Source organism: Lithobates pipiens, unplaced genomic scaffold (assembly GCF_037356315.1).
Source record: "Lithobates pipiens isolate NorthernLeopardFrog02 unplaced genomic scaffold, aLitPip1_a1.2 Scaffold_19, whole genome shotgun sequence".
Lineage (NCBI taxonomy): Eukaryota > Metazoa > Chordata > Amphibia > Anura > Ranidae > Lithobates > Lithobates pipiens.
This window is the reverse complement of record NW_027507764.1, coordinates 31,069,528-31,094,137: the sequence shown is the minus strand read 5'-3', so window position 1 is coordinate 31,094,137 and position 24,610 is coordinate 31,069,528. Positions and strand designations below refer to the sequence as shown.

Below are 24,610 nucleotides of genomic sequence, written 5' to 3'. Positions count from 1 at the left end.
CCTCCCTACTTCCTGAGATGAAAAGGAAGGACACATAGCACAAGTATGTAGGGATAGAAAAAAATCCCATGCTAGTTTTGCAATGCTTTAAAGGTTGGATGAAAGGTTGAGTGTGTTACAACATTCTTGGGAGTTAAATAGTACATTTTAGTGGGAAGTAAGATGGGTTCGTGTTCGCCTCTAAGTCTATACTGTTATCTGTGACCCCAACATGTACTATGCTTTTTTTTTTTGTACATTCTGTATTGCTTGTTATTGTATTGTTTGAAAATTCAAGATATTCTTTATGGAAAAAATAAAAATAAAATAGTACATTTTAGAGAAATCTGTACATCAGAAGAGGAACAGAGAGCTCAAAAAAAGATTTAAATCATTCTAAAGGAGAAAAATAAGGCAGCTACAAAATGCACAAACATGCATTGCCTTATGTTTCAAAGCAAAATCACTCATGGATATTGTGGTACAAAAAGTAATGACTTAGTGCAGAACTGCTAGTGTGACATGGCCATAAAATATTGAATATTGAATGGAGAAAGCCACATACCTGAGAAAGATGCCCATATGTGATATTCTTTCCGATGTGCCATCACTCACCAATTTGTGTTCATTCAATGTCTACCTCTGCTCCAACATGTAAGGAAAACTCATCATCAAATATGATAAGAGCCTCCTCCATGTTGTCCTTCTGTGGTTCTGGAGTCATTTCAGACTGAGATCCAGACGTGTCTGTGGTCAAGAGGTAAGACAAGGATGTGATGGATACACTACCTTGTGAGGTGTTCATATGGGAAGCCATGGATTCCTCAGATTGTACAGAACAGCTTTCTATTGGATCCTTGTCTTCTTGTCCTGTGGTTGCATCTGGGGTTTCTTCCTTCCAGCTTTCAGTCACATATTTTAGGATTTCTGTAGCTCTACTTCTTTTCTTATAGTCAATGGCTAAAAGAGTGATAAACATCTTTCGTATCTCAATGGGAATCTTTCTCCATGCTTTAGGAGGCTTGTCCATATGAAAATTGTTCTGCCAGTCAACAAAACATTTATATCCTTGATCATCAAGGGTGGCCACCTGCCATGGAATCTCCCCTGTGAGTAGGCAGTAGATGATGACCCCAAACGACCACACATCCAGGCTCCCATGTACAACCAGTCCATTAGAGATGGTCACGTCACGCAATTCTGGGGCCATATAAGATTTGCTGCCGCACCTAGAGGTTATCATTTTCCCTTTGACCTTAGCAAGGCCAAAGTCAGTGATCTTGATGAGGTGGCAGTCCTTGTCGAACACTAAAATGTTTTCTGGCTTTAAATCCATATGAACAAGTCCTTTCTCGGACATGAATTCAAGAGCATTGGAGATCTGTACAGAACACCTCTTGACTGCATCTTCTGGGATTCCCACCTAGGAAAAAAGAAATGAAAATACAAAAGAGATGTTAAAAATACAGTTTGGTAGAATATAAAGAGAAATTCATAATCAGTGAAAGTATATGTACGGCCATAACTTTTCACCATCATTAAGACAAAGTGATGTAAAATTCTAAATATATTAGTTAACACTTCTTTACCAAAACTAAAAAGAAAAAAAAGAAAAAAAAATGGGCATACTGAAATCTTAATGTACTTACGTGGGGTAAAATCATGGTGAACAGATCACCAACAGGGGCCAGTTCCTGGGCAAAAACAAAGTAGTCGATGGTGGTGAAGGCGATGCCAATACATCCGATGATATTGGGATGAGGAGAAAGGAAGTATGAAACACTGAACTCCTGGAGGAAAGACCGCAGGCTGGTCTTCTTTTTATCCATGATCTTCAACGCCATTGTTTGGCCTGTAAAAAAAAAATAATAGTAATCATTTAACTTGGATTAAGAATTGGACATTTTTTAGCTGATTATTTTTTATGTCCACTTGAAAATCTCTGTCTTGGAGCAACAAATCTTATTAAAATGTTTGAGAATGTATTATGCTTCACTTAAAGCTACATTTCAGCCTTATAAACAGTCAAGTGTAGAGGAACCTCTCATGGACTGAAATGTCCTACTTGGATTTTTCTCAAAGTGCATTAGAAGGTGCAACTAATCAGAAAGACCTCATCTTGTTTTCTGGCTGGGGAACCTCCATCATTATTAGCATCATATCCTCCCCAGATGCAACCATCATTATCGAGGCAGTCTGCATGCAAATACAGTCTACTCCTCCAGGAAGATATGTACCCATCAAAGTATTTTGATATTTGCATAACTCTTCCCAAGACTCATCCCATTGCTTAGTTACCTAAATAATTCTACCAATTTGAATCCATACTTTAAACAGTTTATACTTATTGAGATGTAATAAATATATAGTCTATAATTTAAAGATCAAATTTACATACATATACATAAATCATCATAGACGATATTGATATTGAAATGTTGGTTAGAATAATTCACTGACCTGTTATCTTGTCGTTTGCCAATAATACTCTTCCATAGCCTCCTTCTCCCAGTTCCTTCACAATGTTGAAGAACTCCTGTAAGTCTACCTTCACTAGTCCTTGGGACCAGAAGGAGAACATTCTGTCCAGAAGTCCTTCCACATCATCAGCAACAGAGGCCATAGTGTCCTGGAAAGCAAAAACAGAAAACTTGTTACATTAAGAAGAAAACAAATCTTTAAAGATAAACTTTAAAAATTTGTGAAAAATGAATACTATTACTAGCATTTAATTGTCCCTTTAAATATGAAATGCTCAATAAAGCTCCACATCTTAATGAATGTGACTCAGGAATAAGGTTCAGTTATATAAGTGAGAGCTTTAACAGAGCAACAGAAATGTATGAAGAACAGTTAAGAGGACCTGAATATGGAAATACAGCGATCCATATACAAGACAATTATCAAGCAAATGTATAACTTGGTCAATTACAAAATCAAATGGAAAAGCCAAGACTTATAACAATAAATAGGTGCCAGGATATATCCAATAGTTATCAGTTCAGTTATGTGTGTGGGGGCCGTCTGGGAAACTGGGGGGGTCAAAAGAGTAATTTTACCTCCAAGTGTCTTTCAGGAAGAAAATGTAATAGACTTTGGCCAGCAGGTGGAAAGGTGTATCTGCTGCCAGAAGAATTTTGGTGAATCTTATATTTCTGGCAGGTACTGCCATGAAAAGACCAAACATACCATAAGATGATCTGCAAGAGATTCTCTGCTTTTTTTGCCGACCAGCTATCTCAACTTTTCAGCTTCCTTACATAAAGTCAGGAGGATGAACACAGAGCTCAGCCAAGTAAGAAGTGTACATTTAATCAGACCTATCATGTAAAATAAGGAATATGGTTGCCTCACCTTTTGTACCCAGTACAAGACATCAGAGGCCATGCTAAAGCCATCAGAAGATATTAGTGACACTTCCTTATAACATTCACCTCAAAACTGTGATGTCCCAGAATGACCAACAATAACCATGAGTGATGTGATAACATCCAAACACTCCATTGTCACATCAGTTTTCAGGCACCTTAAAAAACGATTTCAGTGCATTTCCCTGCTCAATGTCATTTTTATGTTCTCAGTAAGACCTCATAGCATCAGACTGACAGACTTCATGAAATGAAGTGAAGGGAATGCTCAGTGAGGTCATTATGTAAAATGTTGTACTCGGATTTTGGTGAGAGGGAATATTTCATAGCAAAGAATTCAATGATGTTCAGTCATTTGTTTTGTACAGATTGGAATATACTTATAATAGGAGATTTATAACAATTATACATTACTTAGCTACCCAATCATGTGTTTCCTTTTGTATTACATCACACAAATTACTTCCCCAACTTTTATTGCACTTAATTTATTACTAACAATGTTGTTATCAGGCTGATCATGGCAAGCCAATGGCTATCTTGTCTTCTGTATACATTGTATTTCATAATATCCTGTCCTGAACCTCCATTCATTATCCCTTTCATCAGTTTTTCATATTTAGGTTTTAGATATTTATTACATACACCTCATAAACCTCTGCAGGATTATTATCAGAATGCTCATTAAATCACAAACATCCATTGATTGGTTAGATGAAAGTGAACTTACCTTAATGTCGGGAGGATTCAGCGGTGATGAAGTTGGATTTGTTTCTCAAAGTATTACGTTCAACTGCAGATCAACACCGGACAACGTCGCCAAATCTGCAGCTAGGCTGTAATAGATGAGTATACCGGGATCTCTGGAAGTAGTCACTGATCACAGGAGGGAGAGGCCCACTTTATATAAGGGAGATGGGCGGGGAAGGCAAAAAATTGAGGCTTTCCATTGGCTGACTTCTCATGGAAATGTTGTGTAAACAATCTCAGATTGTTCTGGCTGATTTGCATATAAACAGGTTTTCTAGAGAATCGGTGATGGGATTAAACATGCTGAATACACAAATACTTTAAAACCTTTACTGAGTTTTAAAATGAAACTTTCCACCATATTAACTATTAAATGGAAAATTATTTGTTTTCTAATATTTATTTTGTACCTGATTATAGACTGAATAACTAATACAAGAGGGAGAACAAAAGATTAATAAAACCAACAGCACCACAAAAAAAATGAGTTTAGAAACAGACCGCTGCCACCCAAACATTGATAGAACATCAAATAAAATACTGTTAAAAAAAAAGTGAGAAGCACTGGTCTGTTTTTCTGGTGTCCCTTTTTAACCTCCTTCGGGTTATCCTCTCCTTAATATAGAATTCCAGAATAGTCACATCTCACCAAATCTTAATTAGTTTTTCCCCATTAGATGTTTCAACTGGTTTCTAAGTCTATCCCAGGTTTTCCTTGGTGGAACTGAAAACTTCCTTTAAATCTACCACCCTTTTCTCCATATACCCAAATACATCCATGGCAGCTAGTTATCATAATCCAGAAAGGTTATCAAAATATGTTAAGATTAATAAAAACAACATCACATAAAAATGTATTTAGAGACTCAAATACCAAAAAAAAACAGACCACTGCCACCACAGCTTTCATTGAACACCAAACAAAAAAACCTGTTTAAAAACTAACAGTGCTGCTCATTTTTTAACCAAAAAGGGAAAACTAACCAGATAATGTATTTAGAAAAAACAAAAAAGTAACACCGGCTGTAGGTTCTTGTGGGTTTTTGCCTATGTTTTATGCCTTCTAGTAACATTGTACACCAATGGGTTTAGATTAAAAAGTCCTTATCGAAAAAAAAAAAAAAAAAATAAGTATAAAAATATCATAAGCATACAAATAGTTTTTTAGGAGGATTAAAACGACCTGTCAGGTTAGGAATATTATATTAATATTCTAGAGCTGTCATGTCTGGGCTTATTTCTAGAGATTCATCTCCAAACATCCTGATCATCTCTTCACTACTTGGTGAGTCTCTGACCTAGAACAATCCATGTGTATATCATATCATGGAAAATATCATACTGACATGATGCTCTGGGAAAACAACAAACCAAATATTGAGACAAGAATGCCAAATCTGTAGATTGTGCCTTCAAAAGCAAATACTTTTCAAAACCGATGCTTCTGAATACTGTACAATAAAACTGGGTTGTCAGTCATTTTATAATCCATAACACAACACTTGAGGTTACCATGGCATAAAGTAAGCCTTAATCTTAGTATTCTAAATGGAAAACCAGAATGTCCCTATTGGCCAAAAATGAGTCATTCCTTAACTGCTGAAAACTTAACTCCAATAACAATGAGAATTGATCTAGATGAAGATGAGCTTATCTTAATCAGGGTTCCATTATTGCTACGGGTTGCTTGACCAAGAAGCAAATTCTGTCTCATTGATAAGTTGCAACTGACACCAAGGATCTTTTCCCATATCTATAAAGGGAGTCCTTACCATTGACCACAAATGTAAGAACATTCTTTCCACTGACCAATACACGAAGGGCCCATACACACTATTCGATTTTCTGCAGATTTTTTTACTTCAGATTTACTAAAACTGTATAATATGAGGTCAAACTTTAAGAGTTTCAATTTGTATGCAATCAGGCAGGCCCTTGCACTACATGGTTTATATATATATATATATATATATATATATATATATATATATATATATATATATATATATATATATATATATATATATATGTAGATATATAGGTTTATATTGGAATTAAACATAAGTGTCAACAAGGCTCTTGCCATAATGTGCAAGTGCGTACCTCATTTTTGCATGTTATGGCAGACTTACAGTACCTCACATAAGGTCTTTGTTTCATCTAGTTGCCCCCATTGATACCTTCTCCTGGTCTTCTGGGTTCAGAGTCCTCAGCTTTATTTATTGGCTGGCCAGGTTTTACAGTATATAAATTTGATTATTTATGCTTTAAGAATGTGTACAAGGAGGGAGTCACAATTGCTCATTCTACATGGAGAATTTGGTTCCATCTTTTTGATTTCTGTTTTACTTCACCTCATCTCATTATAGTTCCACCGGTCTGAACAGACTGTATAAAATCAATACAATTACTATGTTACTTCCCTTTATGTCACATGTTCATCAGGGATGCCTACTGCATGGAGTTGGCCTTTTCAAAATAAGCACCTGAATATCTGAAATGTGGTGAAAAATATAAAATAGCAAATATTTAACAATTTAGGTAAATGTAATAATACAACTGAGATTGTGTTATTTACTAAAAGTACACTTTGGTTTTCTTGGACAATGTCTATCTGTAGAATATAGAGAGAATGTTTACACCCAGGATGTAACTAATCATATCAATGGTGACGGACTTGATGGTGAATTGATATGCTAAAGAGGAGGGAGAATACCTGGCTGAGGTGTGACTGCTGATACTGATTCCATCACAATGACCATGTTTATGGAAGCCAACCTCCATTGTTGGGAAGAGTGGTGTCCTATTGTGGCTCTCAGGGGATACCACATTTGCATGATTGTCTCAGTATTGGAACACACACAGGTGGTAACATACAGGAATTGCCATAAAAAAACAACAACACAACACTAGATTGTGTCATGGTATAAAGAAAGCCATAACCTTAGTATTATACATGGGAAACCACTGAACAATGTCCACATTGGCCAAAACCAGCCATTCTTTTACTGCAGGAAAATGTTTAATTTCCAAAAGACGAGAAGTTTTCTAGATCAGTCTTTCCCAACCATCATTCCATGAAACAATGAGGTTCCTCCAGGAGGTTACTGAGGGTTCCTTGATAAAAGGAGCAATGTCTGCCTCATTAATATATTTCCACTGACAACAAATGATCTTTCTAGCTTTCTGTACATGGGGTTCCCACTGAGCTCCAATGTAAGGAACATTCTTCCTATTGAACATCACACTAATATACACAGAGCTGTAGATATAGCCATAGGTGTGCGCAGCCTATTGCATTAGGGTGTGCACCCCAAAGCCTAAAACACACATACCTTTCTCTGCAGCCTAAGCTGTGAATTATAGGTCCCCAGGCTCTGTGAAGCCACATAGTTACACAGTTAAGCTGGTTGAGAAAAGACACAAGTCCATCTACTTCAACCAAATGAATGGGAAGTGCTTTGTGCCGAGTGCCTTCCTGTTCATTCACAAACCGAAGCATAGTAAAAGTTTTACTATGCTTCTGGTATGAATGAATACAGTGAGTGAGTGTGTTCATTTTTTTTTCATTTGGAAAAGGAAGGGGGTCGGTAAATAAAATAGCAACTATTCAACTATTCCATCCTGAAATATCCCAACTGCAGAAGCTAGGAGGAGAGGAGGGAAACCAGCGGCCCAACACGGAGGAAGCCCAGGCAGTAGGGGGAATTGGCACTGCAGAGAGTGATTAGGGTGTGCCCAGGCACACCTGGCACACTCCCTGCACACGCCTATGGATTTAGCAATCATTAGCAGGGGGATTCTCTGAGACTTGAATGTTATTAAATGGGGTTTTCTATGTGGAAAAGTTTGAGAAGGACTGGGTCTTTTTAAACCATTTAGATTTATATATGAAACTTCTCAGCTTAAAGTAGAACTAAACATAAGAGGCCCCAGGTCTCTTGCCATAATGTGTAAGTATGCAAATTATATTTACAAAATATAGCAGATGCCATCTTCTCCCGGTCTTGTCTGGAGTCTTTAGTATTCTCTATCGGCTTGCCATGTATGATGTAAGAAGCTTCCACATTGAATGAACCATTGTGAGTCTGATCTGCCATAAAAAAATATGTGCTAGCAATTTTTAGTTGATTAGCTAAGGTTTAAGAAAAAAGAAAATGTTTATGTGCATATAAAAAGGTAGCCATATTTGCTCATTACATATGGAGAATCTAATTCCATCCTATACATTTTGCTTTACTTCCCCTCATCGCAATTTAGTTCTTCTAGTCTGAATAGATTCATCAGGAATGCCGACTGCATGGAAAACGGCCACTAAAAGAAGCACCTGAAATTCTAAAATGTAGTGAAAAATATAAAATAGCAACTATTTAAATATTTAGGTAAATGTAATAATACAACAAAGTTTGTGTTATTCACTAAATACACTTTTGTTTTACCTCAAACTTTGACAATGACTATCCAGCTGCGGAATATAGAGAGGACGTTAACACCTGGGAATTCTCAATGGTGATGGGCTTGTGAATTGATATGTTAAAGAGGAGGGAGAATACCTGGCTGGGGTGTAACCGCCGATACTGTTTCCATCACAATGACCGTGTTTATGAAAGCCAACCTCCATTGTTGGGGCTAATGGTGTCCAACTGTGGCCATCAGGGAATGCCAGATTTGCACGATTACCCCAGTATTGGGAGAGACACAACTGATTAAATTAGTAACCTGTACAAGAGTTGCCATAAAAAACACTATTACACCTGATCCTCACAAAGTAAGAATCACTTGTAATGATCAGAACTTATACAGCCTCTCTATGTGGTGAAAACAAGAGTCACAGGCCCTCATAAACACTTGATTTGGTACATTGAAATCTTCTGATTCTTCACACATCTATGGAGAAGGAAGATACAAATCTTTGTATGGGTTTTCTCCTTCACTGGCCAAGAACCATGACCAACCCCCATATTCTATAGAGTCATTTTCTTATCACGCCTAGAAAGTCGTTTATCTATGATCCGTCTAAGACAGGGGTCTCCAAACTGCGGGCCGGGGGCCAGATGCGACCCTTTGCTTGCCTTTATCTGGCCCTTAGGGGCATTAATCCTCCTACTGATAGGAGACACTATTTTGCTATCTAACACAAACAATGAAGCACCATTTCTCCCACTGACACTAATAATAGGACACTATTCCTCGTTATGATACCAACGATACACTATTCCTCTAGCCTAATACCAAAAGTGGTGATGTTTACTTCTACTGATGCCAGAAAAATTTCCGCTCCCGCTGGCCACGATCTGAAGAACAGTAATTTGGCCCTTTATTTGGAAAGTTTGGAGACCCCTGGTCTAAGACAACAACACTTATAAATCTACACTGTTGGGAAAAATTGTCCTTTTGGAAAACTTTGAGGACTGCAATGGTTTGAGATAACGAGAGACTCGCTGACCCGTATATTATATTTATTACTATTTTGATCAGATAAAGGTAATCAAAGACAGTAGATGATGGTTGCCTGATAACTACAAACAACAGTGAATGTTGTAGGATACTGGAATCTTTCATGTTGAAGAGTGAATCTTGATTGAAAAATGTTGAGAGAATCTGCTTTAATTTAAATGTGAATACAAACCTTGTTTCCTAGTGAAATCAAATTTGTCGTTTTGTAGATGGCGAACAAATCTTGTATACCTTTTCAATCAAAATTCTCACATCTACCTAATTTTTATTGAAAAGAAAATGCAATAAAATACAAACATGTAAATGTCATCAATCCTTCCCAAAAAAAACAAAAACCTTTATACGTAGTCTTAGCCCTTGTACACACGGTCGGATATTCCGTCGGAATGTTTCCTATCAGAGCAATTTGTCGGATATTCCGATTGTGTGTGGTCTGCATCGGACTGTTTCCATCAGAATATCCGACGGACCAACTTTTCCAACTTGCCAGAAATATTTTCTGACAAAATTCTCCGATCGGACATACTCCGATCATGTGTAGCCTACTCCGACGGACAAGGTGCCACGCATGCTCACAATCAAATTCGGACACGGAAGCGCTCGCATCTACAACATTTTATTTTTTGTTTATTCTTTTTTGGGTGAATTTTTTTTTTGTTTTTTTACTAAACATCTCCTTTTTTGACAGTTTGCTCATCTTTCCATTTTTTGGGTGTGTTTTGTATGTAAACTTACCACAACAACATTATTATCTTTTTTAGATTTTCTTTTTCTTTTTTAATCTACAGGAGGTTGTTTAGTATTCGTACCCCTTGTTATTCATTTCACTTAGTATTTTTGAAATGTACCTGCCTGCTCACAAATAAACTGTCCTTTTTGAAGTAAAACACATACGCAAGTATTTCCTCAAACAAAAAAAATCTTTATTTAGGTCTCAACCAACTAAAAAGAGGAAGGCAGCGCTGGAGAAACTTGTTACTTTGGCAAAGCCTTTGGCCCCCAGGGCAGACATGAACTAATTAGAAAAAGAAAAATTGGTGGCCTGAGGAGTACATATCTCAGGGAGAGAAGTCTGGTCCAGAAGTCCTAGAGATCAGGAAAAGCAGATGCCATCTATGTCCCCAGGATGTGGTTCTTCAAGAGGCTGCATCTTCTGTCAGACCAGACAGAACCCAGGCCATCACTCTCTCATCTTCCTTAGGTACTTCCCACCAGGCATCCTTCGAGGCTGTGGCTGGGCTCCTGTAGTTGTGGCAGGAGGAGGAGAAGGAGGGCGATGGTCGACCTCCTGGCTGCCACTTGCCACAGCCTCCCCCCGGCTGAGGTCTTCCTGTGTATGAAAATGGGACATAGTTTTAGTTTTTTGCTCATCAATCACACCATTTTTAGCTCATGAATTTTGCAAATTGTGCAAATTGAATGTTCCCAAATAGAACAGACTATCATTCTGAGCCCAGCATTTTTCATTCTCGTCCCAATCATTTTTGGTCACTACTGTCTATTGATATGTAAACCACTTTGTTAAATCACAACTTACTGATCAATAAGAACATCTAGTTAACATCATTAAATGTACCACAAGAAATATGTTCAACAATGCAATACCTGTCTCAAACTGGGCCCCACCACATGTTGCTGCCTGGAAGGCCCAGGTTGGACGTTGGAAGCCTCAGCTGGGGGTGAAGGAAGCCTTGAAGGAAGACTGGAGCGTGGTGGCCTGGGTACCCACTGGTCTACCAGAAAATGCAGCCTCTGGAAGTAAACCATCCTCGGGTAATAAATGGCATCTGGATCTCCTGATCTCAAGGACTCCAGGTGCTTCTTTCTCTCCCTGAGATATGTACTCTTCATTACACCAATTTTCCTATTCACATAGGCCATGTCTGCCGTGGGGACCATGATCCGCACCAAAGAAAGAAGTTTCTCCAGCGCTGCGTTCCTCTTTCTTCTGTCGTAATAAAACTGGTTGGTGATCTGCCACAGGCAGGGCATCTCCCTGTACAGTTCCAGGAATAGACCCATAAAATAGTGGTTTTTGAATGGATCCATCTTGTCTGCAAGACACAACAAAAGACAAACCCTAAAATACTAATAATGCCATGATAAACCCTCCTAATCTTGTCCCAACATCGGCCTTGATAGAAGCAGTCTAGTCTAGTGATGTAGCAAGTTCAAAAAGTTGCCTTCATTTGCACGATCGTCGCGTCAGCTCCTCACTCTGTTCCCAGATCATACGGACGACACACGCGTGTTGCGTTTTATATACAGTGCGCATGCGTGAAACTCCGCCCGCCCCTGACGTTCTTTCTAGACTATTCCCCGCCCCTTCGCTTTCAGCGCAGTGGGGAGAGCACATGGCGGAGAGAACGCAGGTGCGCAATCATAGTTCCACTAACGAGGAGGAGGGTGAGGAAAGCCCGGAGCCTGAAACGTCCCGATCCAGGAAGAGAAGATTTAAGGCCTCAAATATATCTTTTGGAGAGATGTTGGAGATGGTGGACATATTGAACAGGACCAACTATGATGGGAAGTATGGACCTTACCCAAACCCAAATATCAGAAAGGCCAAGATCATGACTAAAGTTGTGAAGAGTCTTCATAAGAATTTTGGGGTACGCCGATCCAAGGATCAACTGAGAAAACGCTGGTCAGACCTGAAACTGAGGGAGCACCATCAGTACAGAAGGATCAAGCGTGTTCTTCAAAAAAGTAAGTAGTTGTCATGTGTTCATATCATTATTCTTGCTTGCATACTGCTCCATGTGCTTTGATTTCATGTTGTGCATTTTAAAATGGCCACTTTCAAGTTCATGGTTTCATTCGTTCGGGCAGGTAAGTATTCCAGCTTAACAAAGCGTCCACAATAATGTTCTCACCGTTGAACTCGGCCAAAAAACACAATTGTACAACACTTCCAAGCAATGTTTCATATTCCTATTTCTGCCCTCTGTGTGCTAATTTTTTTTTTTTACATTCTCATAGGGGAGAGGAGACTCAGCAAGTATGAGGACACCAGGGACCCCACCCCTCCCAAAGAAGGCAAAATTCAAAAACCAGAAGCAGAGGAGCAGGAGGAGGAGAAGGAGGAAGGAGAGATCGTTGAAGTTGGACAAATTGTCACCACAACAGGTGAGTGTCGGAGAACACAGCTTCCGGTAAGCTCATTAATGTATGTCACCATATTTATAATACATGGTTTGTTTATTTGCTTTGTTTTGTAGGTGATGTGGAAGAAGAATCCCATTTTACCAGTGAAAGTGCCCAGATCCTGATTGGGGAGATAATGGGGTGCAATCGGGATTTAGAAAATATACAGCAAAACATCAATGATGTTAAAAATAAAATGAAAATGAAGATGAACATCATTGATGTTTTGGGGAGAGTGTGAAACAGCCCAAACTAGCTCGGGTTTTATTTTTTGTAAATCCAAATTTGGAAGATGCACAGAGTGTGTCAACATGCGCTATCTCCCATCATGGGGGATCAATGTACGTGTTTTGTAGAAAGTGGCTGAGTTGAAGGGTTTGCAGTCCCAAAACATGTACATTGATCCCCCATGATGGGAGATAGCACATGTTGACACACTGTGTGCATCTTACAAATTTGGATTTTCCAGGGGTGACACCCCATGTGATGAAGGCAATATCAGCCCAGTTTGTACATACTCATGTCTGATATTGTCTTCACTTTTCAAAGTTGAACTTTGTAAGTTCCTGTGTTCTGTATGTTACGCTTTGAGGCACAACAAGAAAAAACAAAAATGTACCTAGGAGACACCTAAAACCAAGCCAAGCAGTAAATGTAAACAAATTTTGGCGTTTGAAAGAATAATTTATTCTTAAAATGCCACTCAGACATTGTCTGGCATATCAATGGCCCCCCTACCCACAAAGTAGTCCATATATTGGGTTCTAACCTCACGGGCGCTTTGGGGGGGCAAGCCAGGATGAGCAGCTTCAAGGCCCGTGAGGTTCTCATTTTCCATCAAGTCTGCTTCTTGGACAACTGAGACCGCATAGTTTGCAGAATGTCTTTTTAGGATATTGTGAAGAACACAGCAGGCCAGCACAATGTGATTTAGATTGTATTCTGCCATGTGGAAAGGCATTAAAAAAAGGCGGAACCAGCTGGCCAGTATTCCAAAGGTGTTCTATACCACTCGTTGAGCACTGGACAGGCGGAAATTAAAAATACTGTGGTCCGGGGTGAGGGTCCTCATCGGGAAAGGCCGCATCAGATGGTTCGCCAGGGCAAACGCCTCATCCGTCACAAAGACGAACGGAGTCCTTCCTGATTCTCCTCTGGGGGTGGCAAGCCCAGACTGCCACTCTGGAGACGCCAGTAGAACTCCATTCCGTGAGAACGCTCCACCATCCGACATCCGTCCATTTTGCCCCACGTCCGCATACAAAAACTCATATGTCGCAGACACCACAGCCAACATCACGATACTATGAAACCCCTTGTAGTTAAAATAGTACGACCCCGAGTTGGGTGGTGGGAAGATGGGGACGTGCTTCCCATCAATTGCACCTCCACAATTGGGAAAGTCCCAACGATTGGCAAAGTGGGAGGCCACAGTCTGCCATTCCTGTGGCGTTGAAGGACACTGTGGAGTGAAACAAGACAAAAAATTTGTAATTTTACAAAACAACATTGCAAGCAGATTAGACACAAACATTTTTGGCCAATATCAGTATAACATTTTGGGAACTGAGTATGTAAAGCCTAAAGTATAAGGTCCCCTTATCAGAGTCATCACCCCCCCCCCCCATCCCCCCATCTGATGGGCCCTTGCTAAAAAATGAGGGGGGGATGTTTAGGACAGGTAACCCTCTCCACTTGATTGAGAGCTGAATGCCTAAATAATGTGTGATACTTTGGGAAGCCCCTCCTTAATTACACTATTGGCAGCCCACCGGAAAGGTAATAAGTGTCATAATACCAAAAAAGAAAACAAAATGGAAGCACATTTTGACATTCTGCTATTACATATCAAGATAATAATAGAGGGAAAAAATTAAAAAAAATTATAGCATTTGACAGTATTGAGGCAGGCCCTTGCACTACATGCTTTGGTGAATTCATCCATAAATGTGACCATCAAAAAGGTAGATATAGTGTGTATTGGGTTTGGTAAAATCAGCAGATAGAGGATTGCTATCAGCTGAGCTAGAAGTTGGGGGGAGGGGGGTTCCTAATGAGTTTGGCACAACCCAAAAAAAAAATGTCACTCTGCATGAATTGAAGCACACACATATTTGTAGACATTTTAGGGGGTGTTTAGGGGAAAGCAATACTATGGAGATGACAAAAGATATTGGTAAGTGACTAGACTATAGTTTTATGGGCCAAAAAGAGCATGGTGGGGAAGTTAGTGAGGCAAATATGCATGAGGACAAAGGGGCAGAGCATATGAATTAGAGCATATTGCAATGATGGTAATTAGGGAATGAGGAAAGAAATGTAATACATTAGCAAGCATTATATACATAGAATGTGATGTTAAAGGATAAAACTTACCTTCATATAGTCCTTCTGCAGGACCTGAATGATGGCAGAACAGGTCTCTGGAATAATGAGCCCCAGAGCCTGGGGGGAGATGCCTGTAGAGAACTTGAGGTCCTGAAGGCTTCTCCCTGTCGCCAAGTAGCACAACGTGGCGATGAGCCTCTGCTCCGGAGTGATGGCTTGCCGCATGCAGGTATCCTGCCTGGTGATATAAGGGGTCAGCAAAGCCAGCAGACGGTGAAAAACGGGGTCCGTCATCCGGAGATAATTCCTGAAATCATCAGGATTATTCTCGCGGATCTCACGGAGCAAAAGCATGTGCGAGAACTGGTTACGCTGGCGCAACCAATTCTTGGTCCACAAACGCCTCCCCTCCCTGTTCATGGACCGGGCTTGTGTCAAAGTAAGAACACGAAGCCCCTGCACAGCACAAACTCTACGACGAGAACGTAGACGAAACATGGTTTATAACGGTCGGCTGGTCAGAACGGACAACAGAAAGCACGGATAAACAGCAATGTCTGAAAGAACGACCTGAATAGCAGAAGCAAGCAGACAATAAGCAATGCAAATCAAAGCGTACTATACCAAGATATAGTCCACAATGAGAAACAAATACTTACTGACTACATGCACTGATTATCAGATACACAAAGACAAGCAGAAACTGAAGAGCAGTTGCGAACTGAATCACAAATCTGAAAAGCGCGAATCGTCTCTCACCAAACTTCTACTAACACGCGAGATCCGCAGAAGGAGCCCAAAGGGTGGCGGACGTGGTGCTGAACTTCCCTTTTCTAGTCCCTCCGTACGCGGCTTACGTCACTGCGTTCTTGGCAACCGTAAATTCCGCCAACTTGGTCCGACCGTCTGTATGCAACATCACTTCCGGACCTCGTCCGGAATTAATCAGTCGGAATAACTCCAACGGATTTGGTTGTCGGAATCCCTGACCGTGTGTACAAGGGCTAAGACAGGGGTCTCCAAACTGCAGCCCGGGGACCAGATGCGGCCCTTTGCTTGCCTTTATCTGGCCCTTTGGGGCATTAATCGTCCTACTGATAGGAGACACTATTTTGGCATCTAACACCAACAATGGAGCACCATTTCTCCCATTGACACCAATAATAGGGCACTATTCCTCCTTATGATACCAACGATACACTATTCCTCTAACCTAATACCAAAAGCGGTGATGTTTACTTCTACTGATGCCAGAAAAATGTCCACTCCTGCTGGCCATGATCTGAAGAACAGTAAACTGGCCCTTTATTGGGAAAATTTGGAGACCCCTGGTCTAAGACAACAACACTTATAAATCTACGCTGTTGGTAAAAGTTGTCCTTTTTGAAAACTTTGAGGACTTCAATGGTTTGAGAAAATGAGAGACTCTCTGACCCGTATATTATATTTATTACCATTTTGATCAGATAAAGGTAATCAAAGACAGTTGGTTGTCTGATGGTTGTCTGATAACTACAAACAACAGTGAATGTGAGACAAACCTTGTTTCCTAGTGAAATTGAATTTGTCGTTTGTAGATGAAGAACAAATCTTGTATACCTTTCAAGCAAAATTCTCCCATCTACCTAATTTTTATTGAAAAGAAAATGCAATAAAATACAGACAAGTAAATGTCAACAAACCTTCCTAAAAAAAAAACCTTTATACGTAGTCTTAGAATCTTAAAGGGAAAAAAAATAATGGTTTCAGCAAAAATGTACAAGTTGAAGAGAAGTTCAAGTGAAGCAAAAATATTTGTATGAAAGTTAATTCAGTTTCTTTGATTTATAATGAAATAGAGCGGGGCTAGGCAACCTTTTGAGCACAGTGTGCCGAAAAATCTTTTCAAAGAAATTGAGCGTGCCGATATTATAACAAAAAAATGTCAACTTCACACTCTCAATCACAAAATATTTTTTTATAAAGTAAATTCTGTAAACTACTTGAGTAATAGTGACTAATTAACCTCCTGCACTCTCATGCCTTAGATCAGTCCCAAGTCCTGTACCTCCAGTCCTCACATCAGCCCCAATTCCTGCAAATCACCTCAGATCACTGTACCCCCTGAAAATCTTTTCTCCTGCTGTACTACCCTGCACATCTGCCCCACCTCTGTACCACCCAGCTCTTCTGTCCCACCACTGTAACCCCCCTGCTCAACTGCCCCAATAATGTACCCCTTTTCTCATCTTCATCACCACTGTATCTCCCTGCACATCCACTCCACCGCTGTACCCCCATGCTCTTCTGTCTCACCTCTGAACCACCTTCTCACCTGTCCCACCAATGTACCTCCTTTCTCCTCTGGATATCTGCAGCAGAATCAGCAGGTATTTTTCCATGTGGAGAAAATTCAAGAGCCCCACCCAGTGCACAGGAGGAGTAACTACTCATATATGTACAAGTTACATCCACCATGTACCAGGTAGGGGTCTTGTTCATCCACTGGGGATAGTCCAGACTTGTCATCTAAAAAATGTAAAGAAATATTATTAGAATAAAATAGAGAAATGGTTCCTAAAATTGAATCATGAAAATGTAAATTATAATAACAAACTGCATGTGGTCAGTTCTGAAGGTATATTTATCTGCAGAATAACTGAGTATGCTGTGGTAATAAATTATATATTTATATATGAAATGGTAATAAATCATAAGGTCACAGGTTGTGGTTCCATTAAAAAGGTTACAAAAAGATTAAAAAAAGGTTCCACTAAGAGGTAATATCAAAGGTTGTGGTTGTGTAAATTACAAAATAACCCCAGAATAGACAGATCTAGTAAACAAGACAAAGTACAAATGGATAGAGACATACACCAACCAATAAGCAGCCATCCTACACTGGTGTTCTTGTTACTGCTCTAAACGTGTTATAATTGGTCTTGGTAATGCCATAATAAAATAGCAACCATTTAAAATGTTTAACAGCAAACTGGTAATATATCTGTCAGGGTACCAATAGCAGTAGGTCTCTAGGATGTAGCATCGGTCAAAGCACGAAAAGGGTTCTAGGACCCAGCACCTCTGCCAGCACATCACATGGGCCTTTATAAGGAAGTCAGCCCTTGGCTGAAGTGGTGTTTGATCCCAGCTATTACCAATGTTCCTGTGTTTCTTGTGATTCTTTATTATGTATTATGTCTCCTGCCTGCCTCCTGACCTTGACCTTGGCTTGTTTAACGGATCTCCTTGGCCTGCTACCTGTCTTGATCCTTGGCTCCCACCTAAACTTTGTCTCCCCTGCTATCCACCTGGCACCGAACCTTGACTTGTATTGACTACCATCTCTCTGTGACCCTGGTTACCTGCTACATTTCATAGGCGTGACCTGCCTGCAGCAGCCCCGCAGCTCATCAGCAGTGTTCCTGACCCTTTTCTGCAAGCAACTCCTGCGACCTGTGCGACTTTGGGCCTGACTCCTCCTGTTTGACCTCCAGGGGAGTCTGGAACTGAGCTGCAAGGGAAACCCTTGATCTATTGGCCTCCAGCACTTTGGTACCTGATAATATCCAACAAGAGTCCTGCTATTACCATTGTTAGCTAGAAGACACTTTGTATCAGCTTCTTTGATTCAAGTTTCCCTTTAATGTTCTTAACTACAGGTCTTATCCCCACCACTCTGAGAGTTGACAACAGACGTTCCATCATTGGCATAACTCCCTACTTCCTGAGATATAAGGGAAGGACACATAGCACAAGTATATAGGGATAGAACACATCTCATGCTAGTTTTGCAATGCTTTAAAGGTTGGATGAAAGGTTGAGTTTGTTACAGCATTCTTGGGCATTAAATAGTACATTTTAGAGAAATCTGTATATCAGAAGAGGAACAGAGAGCTCCAAAAAAGACTTAAATCATTCTAAAGGAGAAAAATAAGGCAGCTACAAAATACACAAACATGCATTGCCTTATGTTTCAAAGCAAAATCACTCATGGATATTGTGGTACAAAAAGTAATGACTTAGTGCAGAACTGCTAGTGTGACATGGCCATAAAATATTGAATATTGAATTGAGAAAGCCACATACCTGAGAAAGATGTCCATATGTGATATTCTTTAAAATGCACCATCACTCATTGTTCATTCAATGTCTACCTCTGCACCAACATGTAAGGAAAACTCATCATCAAATATGATAAGTGCCTCCTCCATGTTGTCCTTCTGTGGTTCTGGAGTCATTTCAGACTGAGATCCAGACGTTTCTGTGGCCAAAAGGTAAGACAAGGATGTGATGGAAACACTACCTTGTGAGGGGTTCAAGTAGGAAGCCATGTATTCCTCAGATTGTACAGAACAGCTTTCTATTGGATCCTCGTCTTCTTGTCCTGTGGTTGCATCTGGGGTTTCTTCCTTCCAGCTTTCAGTCATATATTTCAGGATTTCTGTAGCTTTACTTCTTTTCATATAGTCAATAGCCAAAAGAGAGATAAACATCCTTCTTATCTCAGTGGGAATCTTTCTCCATGCTTTAGGAGGCTTGTCCATATGAAAATTGTTCTGCCAGTCAACAAAACATTTATATCCTTGATCATCAAGGGTTGCCACCTGCCATGGCATCTCCCCCGTGAGTATGCAGTAGATGATGACCCCAAACGACCACACATCCAGGCTGCCATCTACCACCAGTCCATTAGAGATGGTCACGTCACGCAATTCTGGGGCCATATAAGATTTACTGCCGCACCTGGAGGTTATCATTTTCCCTTTGACCTTAGAAAGGCCAAAGTCTGTGATCTTGATGAGGTGGCAGTCCTTGTCGAACAATAAAATGTTTTCTGGCTTTAAATCCATATGAACAAGTCCTTTCTCGGACATGAATTCAAGAGCATTGGAGATCTGGACAGAACACCTCTTGACTGCATCTTCTGGGATTCCCACCTAGGAAAAAAGAAATGAAAATACAAAAGAGATGTTAAAAATACAGTTTGGTAGAATATAAAGAGAAATTCAGAATCAGTGAAAGTATATGTACGGCCATAACTTTTCACCATCATTAAGACAAAGTGATGTAAAATTCAAAATATATTAGTTAACACTTGTTTACCAAAACGAAAAAAAAAATGGGCATACTGAAATCTTAATGTACTTACGTGGGGTAAAATCATGGTGAACAGATCACCAACAGGGGCCAGTTCCTGGGCAAAAACAAAGTAGTCGATGGTGGTGAAGGCGATGCCAATACATCCGATGATATTGGGGTGAGGAGAAAGTAAGTATGAAACACTGAACTCCTGGAGGAAAGACCGCAGGCTGGTCTTCTTTTTATCCATGATCTTCAACGCCATTGTTTGGCCTGTAAAAAAAAAATAATAATAATCATTTAACTTGGATTAAGAATTGGACATTTTTTAGCTGATTATTTTTTATGTCCACTTGAAAATCTCTGTCTTGGAGCAACAGATCTTATTAAAATGTTTGAGAATGTATTATGCTTCACTTAAAGTTACATTTCAGCCTTATAAACAGTCAAGTGTAGAGGAACCTCTCATGGACTGAAATGTCCTACTTGGATTTTTCTCAAAGTGCATTAGTAGCTGCAACTAATCAGAAAGACCTCATCTTGTTTTCTGGCTGGGGAACCTCCATCATTATTAGCATCATATCCTCCCCAGATGCAACCATCATTATCGAGGCAGTCTGCATGCAAATACAGTCTACTCTTCCAGGCAGATATGTACCCATCAAAGTATTTTGATATTTGCATAACTCTTCCCAAGACTCACCCCATTGCTTAGTTACCCAAATAATTCTAACAATTTGAATCCATACTTTAAACAGTTTATACTTATTGATATGTAATAAATATATAGTCTATAACTTAAAGATCAAATTTACATACATATACATAAATCATCATAGACGATATTGAAATGTTGGTTAGAATAATTCACTGACCTGTTATCTTGTCATTTGCCAATAATACTCTTCCATAGCCTCCTTCTCCCAGTTCCTTCACAATGAGGAAGAACTCCTGTAAGTCTACCTTCACTAGTCCTTGGGACCAGAAGGAGAACATTCTGTCCAGAAGTCCTTCCACATCATCAGCAACGGAGGCCATAGTGTCCTGGAGAGCAAAAACAGAAAACTTGTTATATTAAGAAGAAAACAAATCTTTAAAGAGAAACTTTAAAAATGTGTGAAAAATTAATACTATTACTACCATTTAATTTTTCCTTTAAATATGAAATGCTCAATAAAGCTCCACATCTTAATGAATGTGACTCAGGAATAAGGTTCAGTTATATAAGTGAGAGCTTTAACAGAGCAACAGAAATGTATGGAGTACAGTTAAAAGGACCTGAATATGGAAATACATCGATCCATATACAAGACAATTATCAAGCAATTGTATAACTTGGTCAATTACAAAATTAATCAAATGGAAAAGTCAAGACTTATAACAATAAATAGGTGCCAGGATATATCCAATATTTACCAGTTCAGGTATGTGTGTGGGGGCCGTCTGGGAAACTGGGGGAGTGAAAAGAGTAATTTTACCTCCAAGTGTCCTTTGGGAAGGAAATGTAATAGACTTTGGCCAGCAGGTGGAAAGGTGTATCTGCTGCCAGAAGAATTTTTTTGAATCTTATGCCGCGTACACACGAGCGGACTTTTCAACATCCAAAGTCCGAAGGACTGAGTCCGTCAGACTATCCGATCGTGTGTGGGCTGCAACGGACTTTTGACTCGCCAAAGTCCGAAGGACTTTAGAATATGGAACATGCTTCAAATTTTTCCGAAGGAACTCCGCCGGACCCGGTCCCCTTCGAAAAATCCGCTTGTGTGTATGCTACTCCGACGGACTAAAACCGACGCTAGGGCAGCTATTGGCTACTGGCTATGAACTTCCTTATTCGGGCCGAGTCGTACGTCATCACGTTCAAATCCGTCGGAGTTTAGTGTGATCGTGTGTGGCCAAGTCCGCTCAGCCGAAAAGTCTGTCAGAACTCCGTCGGAATTCCAGCAGAACTCCGACGGAACTCCTTCGGAAGTCTGTCGGACATAAGTCCTCTCGTGTGTACGGGGCTTTATATTTCTGGCAGGTACTGCCATGAAAAGACCAAACATACCATAAAATGACATGCAAGAGATTCTCTGCTTTTTTTGCCGACCAGCTATCTCAACTTTCCAGTTTCCTTACAGAAAGTCAGGAGGATGAACACAGAGCTCAGCCAAGTAAGAAGTGTAAATTTAATCAGACCTGTCATGTAAAATAAGGACAATGGTTGCCTCACCTTTTGTACCCAGTACAAGACATCAGAGGCCATGCTAAAGCCATCAGAAGATATTAGTGACACTTACCAATAACATTCTCTTCAAAACTGTGAAGTGACCAACAATGTCATTTTCATGTTCTCAGTAAAGCCCCATACACACTATCAGATTTTCTGCTGATTTTTGTCTTCAGATTTACCAAAACCATGTAGTGCAAGGGCCAGCCTGATTGCATACACATTGAAACTCCTAAGGTTTGACCTTATATTATATGGTTTTGGTAAATCTGAAGGAAAAAATCAGCAGAAAATCTGATAGTGTGTATGGGGCTTTAGACCTCATAGCATCAGACTGACAGACTTCATGAAATAAAGTGAAGGGAATGCTCAGTGAGGTCATTATGTAAAATGTTGTACTCGGATTTTTTTTGAGAGGGAATATTTCATAGCAAAGAATTTAATGATGTTCAGTCATTTGTTTTGTACAGATTGGAATATACTTATAATAGGAGAGTTATAACAATTATACATTACTTAGCTACCCAAACATGTGTTTCCTTTTGTATTACAGCACACAAATTACTGCCCCAACTTTTATTGCACTTAATTTATTACTAACAATGTTGTTATCAGGCTGATCATGGCAAGCCAATGGCTATCTTGTTTTCTGTATACATTGTATTTCATAATATCCTGTCCTGAACCTCCATTCATTACCCTTTTCATCAGTTTTTTATATTTAGGTTTTAGATATTTATTACATACACCTCATAAACCTCTGCAGGATTATTATCAGAATGCTCATTAAATCACAAAGATCCATTGATTGTTTAGAGGAAAGTGACCTTACCTTAATGTCGGGAGGGTTCAGTGGTGATGAAGTCGGATTCATTTCTCGAAGTATTAAGTTCCACTGCAGATCAACACCGGACAACGTCAACAAATCTCCAGCTAGGCTGTAATAGATGAGTATACCGGGATCTCTGGAAGTAGTCACTGATCACAGGAGGGAGAGGCCCACTTTATACAAGGGAGATGGGCGGGGAAGGCAGAGAATGGAGGCTTTCCATTGGCTGACTTCTCATGGAAATGTTGTGTAAACAATCACAGATTGTTCTGGCTGATTTGCATATAAACAGGTTTGCTAGAGAATCGGTGATAGAATTAAACATGCTGAATACACAAATACTTTAAAAACTTTACTGAGTTTTAAAATGAAACTTTCCACCATATTAACTACAAAATAGAAAATTATTTGTTTTCTAGTATTTATTTTGTACCTGATTATAGACTGAAGAACTAATACAAGAGGGAAAATATAGATTAATAAAACCAACAGCACCACAAAAAAAATTAGTTTAGAGACTTAAATACCAATTAAACAGACCGCTGACACCCAAGCTTTGCTAGAACATCAAATAAAATACTGATAAAAAAGTGAGAAGCACTGGTCTGTATTTCTGGTGTCTCATCTCAACCTCCTTTGGGTTATCCTCTCTTTAATATAGAATTCCAGAGTATTCACATCCCACCAAAACCTTAATTTGTTTTGGATGTTTCAACTGGTTTCCAAGTCTATCCCAGGTTTTTCTTGGTTTAACTGAAAACTTCCTTTAAATCTACCACCCTTTTCTCCATATACCCAAATACAACAAGGTTATCAATATGTTAAGATGAATAAAAAGAAAAGCGCCACAGAATTTTTTTTTAGGGCCTTAAATACCAAAAAACAGACCACTGCCGTTGTAGCTTTGATAGAGAATCAAATAAATAAAAAAACTGTTTAAAAAAGTAAAGCAGTGCTGCTCATTTTTTAAACAAAAGGGGAAACTAACCAGATAATTTATTGAGAAAAAACAAAAAAAAGTAACATCGGCTGTAGGTTCTTGTGGGTTTTTGCCTATATTTTATGCCTTATAGTAACATTGCACACCAATGGGTTTAGATTAAAAAGGCCTTATCGAAAATAAAAAAACGAAGCATAAAAATATCATCAGCATACAAATAGTTTGCTGGAGTATTAAAAGGACCTGTCAGGTTAGGAGTATTGGAGCTGCCATGTCTGGGCTTATTTCTAGAGATTCATCTCCAAACATCCTGATCATCTCTTCACTACTTGGTGAGTCTCTGACCTAGAACAATCCATGTGTATATCATATAATGGAAAATATCATACTGACATGATGTTCTGGGAAAACAACAAACCAAGTATTGAGACAAGAATGCCAAATCTGTAGATTGTGCCTTCAAAAGTAAATACCTTTCAAAACCGATGCTTCTCAATACTGTACAATTAAACTGGGTTGTCAGTCATTTTATAATCCAT

At 39.4% G+C, this 24,610-nt stretch overlaps 1 protein-coding gene across 1 annotated transcript; it reads right to left on the bottom strand.

Moving 5' to 3' along the window:
• Window positions 1-604: 604 nt before the first annotated feature.
• On the bottom strand, window positions 605-23,176 carry LOC143998001 (ribosomal protein S6 kinase 2 beta-like). The gene is made up of 8 exons (XM_077493798.1): window positions 23,135-23,176; window positions 20,966-21,134; window positions 20,161-20,363; window positions 19,166-19,948; window positions 17,478-17,537; window positions 2,440-2,608; window positions 1,629-1,831; window positions 605-1,402 (listed from the first exon to the last, which is right to left on the bottom strand). Exons 1-8 carry the CDS (start codon window positions 23,174-23,176, stop codon window positions 605-607), a joined length of 2,427 nt encoding a protein of 808 aa, XP_077349924.1.
• Window positions 23,177-24,610: the final 1,434 nt, after the last annotated feature.

Coding starts and splice junctions, on each gene's coding strand:
- LOC143998001 (XM_077493798.1), bottom strand. CDS start 23,176: ATGAATCCGACTTCATCACCACTGAACCCTCCCGACATTAAG. Junction 19,949..20,160: donor TCACCATGATTTTACCCCAC/GTAAGTACATTA, acceptor CTTTTTTCCTAG/GTGGGAATCCCAGAAGATGC. Junction 2,609..17,477: donor CTACCTGGTACATGGTGGAT/GTAACTTGTACA, acceptor TTTGCTTTCCAG/GACACTATGGCCTCTGTTGC.